This window comes from Cebus imitator, unplaced genomic scaffold, assembly GCF_001604975.1.
Source record: "Cebus imitator isolate Cc_AM_T3 unplaced genomic scaffold, Cebus_imitator-1.0 Scaffold278, whole genome shotgun sequence".
In the NCBI taxonomy this organism is placed as follows: domain Eukaryota; kingdom Metazoa; phylum Chordata; class Mammalia; order Primates; family Cebidae; genus Cebus; species Cebus imitator.
In genome coordinates this window covers 1,565,337-1,572,401 of record NW_016107593.1, presented here as the reverse complement: position 1 = coordinate 1,572,401, position 7,065 = coordinate 1,565,337, and the positions used below count along the sequence as shown (strand labels likewise).

Below are 7,065 nucleotides of genomic sequence, written 5' to 3'. Positions count from 1 at the left end.
AAAAAAAAAAAAAAAAAAAAGATGTATATGTTCTTCCTTCTATCAAGGAGTGGGAAAATAAAATGCAGGCAAGAAAAACAAAATACTGTACCTAGAAAGTCTACAAAGAAAAATAAGTTGCTCCTTTGTTAATAGAATTGACTCAAGTGCTATTTGCAACCTGCTTGCATTTATCACATACAGGTTTAATTATATGCAGCTAAAAATCTAAGAAGTATTTCTTCTTTTTACTTTTTTAAGAGCTAATAAAGATTGCATTACAGGGATTTAGAAACCTGGGTGACCATTAGAATGACATATTTTATCATAAAGCAATGCAAATCCTGAAATGCACAATATCTTAAGACTTTAAAACTACTCTAGGAAATCTTCTGTGTATTTTTATTGGTTTCTCTGGAAAGTGATCACAAGAGGGCTGTAATTAAATGGTGGTATTTGGTATCACTGCACTTGTTCTCCTGCCTAACAGTTTTGGGAGCTCCCTAGGTGAGTAAGTTAACTGGCTTGCCAATTGAGACCAAAAATAGACAAATATTTTTCAGCTCTTCAAAAATTCTTGAAATACCTCCTGTTTTAACCTACCTAACTATCTTTATGAACTATGGGGAAAAAAAACACTCTCTTTTTACAAGACAGATGGTATTTCTCTTTCTAGATTTTGGCAGTAACTGTCACAATTTGCTTGATTCCTTTTAGTGCCAAGTGCTCCGCCTCAGAACGTCTCCCTGGAAGTGGTCAATTCAAGAGTAAGTTGGCTAAATATTCACTATTCCATTACCCATCAATCATGTATAACGTTTGCTCACCCGGCTGCCATCCTGAGTACAGGATAGTGGCTTCCATGTGAAGAAATGTTCTGAAACATCACAGCAGGTGACACTGATCCCACATCATCTTCCATAGCACTTAAATTAAATGAAACTTTTTTTTACTGCTAAAGAAATACTTTGATTTACAAATGTTAAATATTGATTTTGTAAATCTTACAATGATCAAAGTCTACTCCATAAGGAAACAAAGATATCTACTGCATCTATACTCACAGTCTATGATACAGCTGTGATAATATGCTAGATGAAGAAATTGAGAGAAGGAAAGACTGTTTCCTAACATATTACTTAGAATTGAATATTTTATCATCATTCCCATTCTTCCTTTATAAACATAGTCACTGAAGACCATTCTTGAACTTCAATAAATTATATTTATGTAGCAATGTTACTTAGTCATTAGTACTTTTTGGCCCAGAAAGTTGCTATGACTTCCAAAAGAGCTCAAGTTAGGCTAGTATTCCTGAAGTAGCCTAATGCCAGAAGTCAGTTTTCTAGAAACGTGTCATTATTTCAAATGGCTCAGGGTTGGAAATAAGCCAAGGCCACCTAGTAGAGTATAACAAATGAGGATTAGTTTGTTTTGACCCTGTCTCCGCCTGGCCACATGCACCATGGGAAAGAATTTCACTGTGCCTGGGTCTCTGGTTAGTTACTTCTCATGTGAGGAAATTGGACTAAATGATTTCTAAGCTCTTGGAGACAGCAGAGAAATGATATGGAGCTTAGAAAAAGTCATACTCTGGGTTTTAATTCTAGCTTTCTCTTTTCATAACTGTGGTCTTAGCAAAGTTTTTAACCTTCGCAAACCTCTTTCTGTGTTTAAGTATCATAGGCATTAATGTCTTCTTTACAGGCTTATCATGATAAAGTAATAATATGACATATGTGATGAATCTAAATTAATATTGATAGTGATTCCTTCATTCCCTGTGCAAACGCCCTGTCATATTTTGTAAAAAAAAAAAAAAAAAAAAAAAAAAAAAAAAAAAAAAGTCTAAGCTGAAGCCATATCTTGTGATATTAATTGGATTTGTCTCAGTCAAATGAATTTATCTTTTGAAGCAAGTGAAATGTTTCTCAGTTGTTATACTTTTAGGCAATATATTGGATAAAAACTAGTAAAGCAAATATAAAATTAGAAAAAAATAACAGTGATGACTAAAAATGAGCTAAAGGAAAATAACACAAAATTAACATAACTCTAAAAATGACATTTTTATCTGCATCAACACTGCTTTATAGATGTGCCACTAAAATTAAGAGATTGCCAAGTCAAAGTCAAATAGATTTTTTAAATGATTGTATGTTGTTAATGAATGAAATTTGGAAAACATATGGTAGTGTCTCTTGTTTAATGACTCATCATGATTAGAATCCTCGCTCACTTTATAATTTTCCTGCAAGACAGAATATAGAGATTGATATACAAGCTATTTTGTGTTTGTGTGTTCATACACTTTAAGAACGTGCTCCAGCAAAAGATGAATGTTTCCATCTGAAATGTGAATGAGGCATTATTGAATGGCTGTGGGTACTAACTGTATTTGAATATTGATTTACCTTACTAAAGAGGGAATTCCTGGATTGTAAAATTGATTTAATATATATACATACATACATACATACACACACACACACACACACACACACAATATCACAACTTGTACTCTTCTATAATATGCATTGCTTACAGCAAGCAAATACAAACACTTCGGCTTCTATCCTATTGTAGTTGATCCCTGGAACATTGCACTACTGGAAAATTTAAATTGTTCATTAGCTTTCAGAATGAAAATAGTATGCCCAGGCACTGGAAAATCATACTTCCTCTGTCCTCTTCTTCTCTTTGGTCTTATTTCATAGCTTCTAAGAAATTATGAATTATAAATTTTTTTCTTGGACTGTTTTCGAGAGAAAAGAAACTGGATGATCAAAACACTGCTTTTTGCATTCTCAGTGTGCTGATTCAGACAAAGGCAAACGTAAAATTCTATTTGGATATTTGTCTTTTCTTTGAAATAAATGAAAAGTTTTAAAATATATTAATATTTACCCTGACTGATACCATTTCAAGGAGAAAACTGTATTTAAAAAGAAACATTATGGTTGAATAAATATTGTGTTCTTTTTTTAGATTAACAGGATTCCTAGGTGTTTTTGTTATTTTATTATTATTATTATTATTATTATATATTTTTATTGCATTTTAGGTTCTTATGTACATGTAAGAAACATGCAGGATTGTTGCATAGATATATACATGGCAATGTGGTTTGCTGCCTCCATCCCCATTGCCTATATCTTGCATTTCTCCCCATGTTATCCCTCCCCAACTCCCTATCCCCTACTGTCCCTCCCCTAGTGCCCCCAGACAGACCTCTGTGTGATGCTCCCTCCCTGTGTCCATGTGTTCCCATTGTTCAACAACTGCCTGTGAGTGAGAATATGCTGTGTCTGATTTTCTGTTCCTGTGTCACTGCTGAAAATGATGGTCTCCAGGTTCATCCATGTCCCTATAAAAAACACGAACTCATCATTTTTTGTTGCTGCATAGTATTTCATGGTGTATATGTGCCACATTTTCCCTGTCCAGTCTATCATTGATGGGAATTGGGGTTGGTTCCAAGTCTTTGCTATTGTAAACAGTGCTACAATGAACATACATGTGCATGTGTCCTTATAATAGAATGATTTACAATCCTATGGATATATACCCAGTAATGGGATTGCTGGGTCAAATGGAATTTCTATTTCTAGGTCCTTGAGGAATCGCCACACTGTCTTCCACAATGGCTGAACTAATTTACACTCCCACCAACAGTGTAAAAGTGTTCCCATTTCTCCACATCTTCTCCAGCATCTGTTGTCTCCAGATTTTTTAATGATCGCCATTCTAACTGGCGTGAGATGGTATCTCAATGTAGTTTTGATTTGCATTTCTCTANTTGCGTGGTCAAATGGAATTTCTATTTCTAGGTCCTTGAGGAGTCGCCACACTGTCTTCCACAATGGTTGAACTAATTTACACTCCCACCAGTGTAAAAGTGTTTCTATTTCTCCACATCCTCTCCAGCATCTGTTGTCTCCAGATTTTTTAATGATCGCCATTCTAACTGGCGTGAGATGGTATCTCAATGTAGTTTTGATTTGCATTTCTCTAATGACCAGTGATGATGAGCATTATTTCATATGTTTGTTGGCCTCATATATGTCTTCTTTTGAAAGGTGTCTGTTCATATGCTTTGACCACTTTTGAATGGGTTTGTTTCTTTTTTGTAAATCTGTTTTAGTTCTTTATAGATTTTGGATATAAGGCCTTTGTCAGGTGGGTAGATTGCAAACTTTTTCTCCCATTCTGTTGGTTGCTGGTTCACTTTAATGATTGTTTCTTTTGCTGTGCAGAAGCTCTGGAGTTAAATTAGATCCCATTTGTCTATTTTGGCTTTTGTTGCCTATGTTTTTGGTGTTTTAACCATGAAGTACTTGCCTATGCCTATGTCCTGAATGGTTTTGCCTAGGTTTTCTTCTAAGATTTTTATGGTGTTAGGTCTTATGTTTAAATCTTTAATCCATCTGGAGTTAATTTTAGTTTAAGGTGTCAGGAAGGGGTTCAGTTTCTGCTTTCTGCACATGACTAGTCAGTTTTCCCAACACCATTTATTAAACAGGGAATCCTTTCCCCATTGCTTGTTTTTGTCAGGTTTGTCAAAGATCAGTTGTAGATGTGTGGCATTGCCTCCGGGCCTCTGTTCTGTTCCATTGGTCTATATCTCTGTTTTGGTACCAGTACCATGCTGTTTTGATTACTGTAGCCTTGTAGCATACTTTAAAGTCAGGTAGGGTGATGCCTCCAGCTTTGTTCTTTTTGCTTAGAATTGACTTGGCTATGTGGGCTTTCTTTTGGTTCCATATGAAGTTTAAGATGGTTTCTTCAAGTTCTGTGAAGAAGGTCATTGGTAGCTTGATGGGGATAGCATTGAATCTATAAATTACTTTGGGCAGTATGGCCATTTTCACGATATTGATTCTTCCTAACTATGAACATGGAATGTTTTTCCATCTGTTTATGTCCTCTCTTATTTCCCTGAGCAGTGGTTTGTAGTTCTCCTTGAAGAGGTCCTTTACATCCTTTGTTAGTTGTATTCCTAGGTATTTTATTATCTTTGTAGCAATTGTGAATGGCAGTTCATTCTTGATTTGGCTGTCTTTAAGTCTGTTATTGGTGTATAGGAATGCTTGTGATTTTTGAAGATTGATTTTGTATCCTGAGACTTTGCTGAATTTGCTTTTCAGTTTAAGGAGATTTAGGACCGAGATGATAGGGTCTTCTAAATATGTCGTCTTCAAATAGAGACAATTTGACTTCTTCCTTTCCTAATTGAATACCTTTTATTTCTTTTTCTTGCCTAATTGCTCTGGCTAGAACTTCCAATACTATGTTGAATAGGAGTGGTGAGAGAGGGCATCCTTGTCTACTGCCAGATTTCAAGGGGAATCCTTCCAGTTTTTGCACTTTCAGTATGATATTGGCTGTTGGTTTGTCGTAAATAGCTTTTATTATTTTGAGACAGGTTCTGTTGATACCTAATTGAGAGTTTTTAGCAGGAAGGGCTGTTGAATGTTGTGGAAGGCCTTCTCTGCATCAGTTGAGATAATCATGTGGTTTCTGTCTTTGGTTCTGTTAATGTGGTGAATTACTTTTATAGACTTGTGTATGTTGAACCAGCCTTGTATCCCCAGGATGAAGCCTACTTGTTCATGATGTATAAGCTTTTTGATGTGCTGTTGGATTCAGTTTGCCAGTATTTTATTGTAGATTTTTGTATCTTTGTTCATCACGAATATTGGCTTGAAGTTTTCTTTTCTTGTTGAGTGTCTGCCAGGTTTTGATATCAGGATGATGTTGGTCTCATAAAATGACTTGGAGAGCATTCCCTCTTTTTGTATTGTTTGGAATAGTTTCAGAAGGAGTGGTACCAGCTCCTCTTTGTATGTCTGATAGAATTCAGCTGTGAACCCGTCTGGACCTGGGCTTTTTTTGGTTGGTAAGCTATAAATTGCTGCCTCAACTTCAGTCCTTGTTATTGGTCTATTCAGGGTTTCCACTTCTTCCTGGTTTTGGCTTGGGAGGGTGTAAGTGTCCAGGTATTTATCAATTTCTTCCAGATTTACTGGTTTCTGTGCATAGAGTTTTATGTAGTAATCTCTTATGGTAGTTTTTATTTCTGTGGAATCTGTGGTGATAACGCCTTTTTCATTTTTTGTTGCATCTATTTGTTTATTTGCTCTTTTCTTTTTTATTAATCTGGCTAGTGGTCTATTTTGTTGATCTTTTCAAAAATCAGCTCCTGGATTTATTGATTTTTTAAGGGTTTTTTTGTGTCTCTATCTGCTTCAGTTCTGCTCTGATCTTAGTTATTTCTTGTCTTCTGCTAGCTTTTGAGGTTTTTTGATCTTGCTCCTCTAGCTCTTTCAATTTTGACAATGGGGTGTTGATTTTAGATCTTTCCTTGCTTCTTATGTGGGCATTTATTGCTATAAATTTCCCTCTAGACACTGCTTTAAACGTGTCCCAGAGATTGTCATACATTGTGTCTTCGTTCTCTTTGGTGTCGAAGAACATCTTTATTTCTGCCTTCATTTAATTGTTTATCCAGCCAACATTCAAGAGCCAGTTGTTCAGTTTCCATGAAGTTGTGTTGTTCTGAGTTAGTTTCTGAATTCTTAGTTCTAATTTGATTGCACTGTGGTCTGAGAGACTGTGTTGTTATGATTTCTGTTCTTTTGCATTTGCTGATGAGTGATTTACTTCCAATTATGGGGTCAATTTTAAAGTAGGTGTAACGTGGTGCTGACAAGAATGTATATGTTGTGGATTTGGGGTGGAGATTTCTGTAAATGTCTATTATGTTTCCTTGGTTCAGATTTGAGTTCAAGTCCTGGATGTCCTTGTTAATTTTCTGTCTCGTTGCTCTGTCTAATATTGAAAGTGGAGTGTTAATGTCTCCGACTATTATTGTGTGGGAGTTTAAGTCTCTTTGTAGGTCATTAAGAACTTGCTTTATGTATCTGGGTGCTCCTGTATTGGGCACCTATATAGGGTCGTTAGCTCTTCTTGTTGCATTGATTGTTTCACCATTATGTAATGCACTTTTTTGTCTCTTTTGTTTTTGTTTGTTTAAAGTCTATTTTATCAGACACTAGGATTGCAACTCCTGCTTTTTTTTTTTTT

At 35.5% G+C, this 7,065-nt stretch overlaps 1 protein-coding gene across 4 annotated transcripts in view; it reads left to right on the top strand.

Annotated features, from left to right (window-relative positions):
* DCC (DCC netrin 1 receptor) overlaps positions 1-7,065 on the top strand; it is a 1,206,315-nt gene that overhangs the window by 884,929 nt on the left and 314,321 nt on the right. For all 4 annotated transcript variants that reach the window (XM_017501124.2, XM_017501122.2, XM_017501121.2 and 1 more), the window contains exon 12: positions 697-746. In XM_017501124.2, the coding sequence (XP_017356613.1) occupies positions 697-746 (50 nt within the window). The remainder of the gene's footprint in view (positions 1-696; positions 747-7,065) is intronic.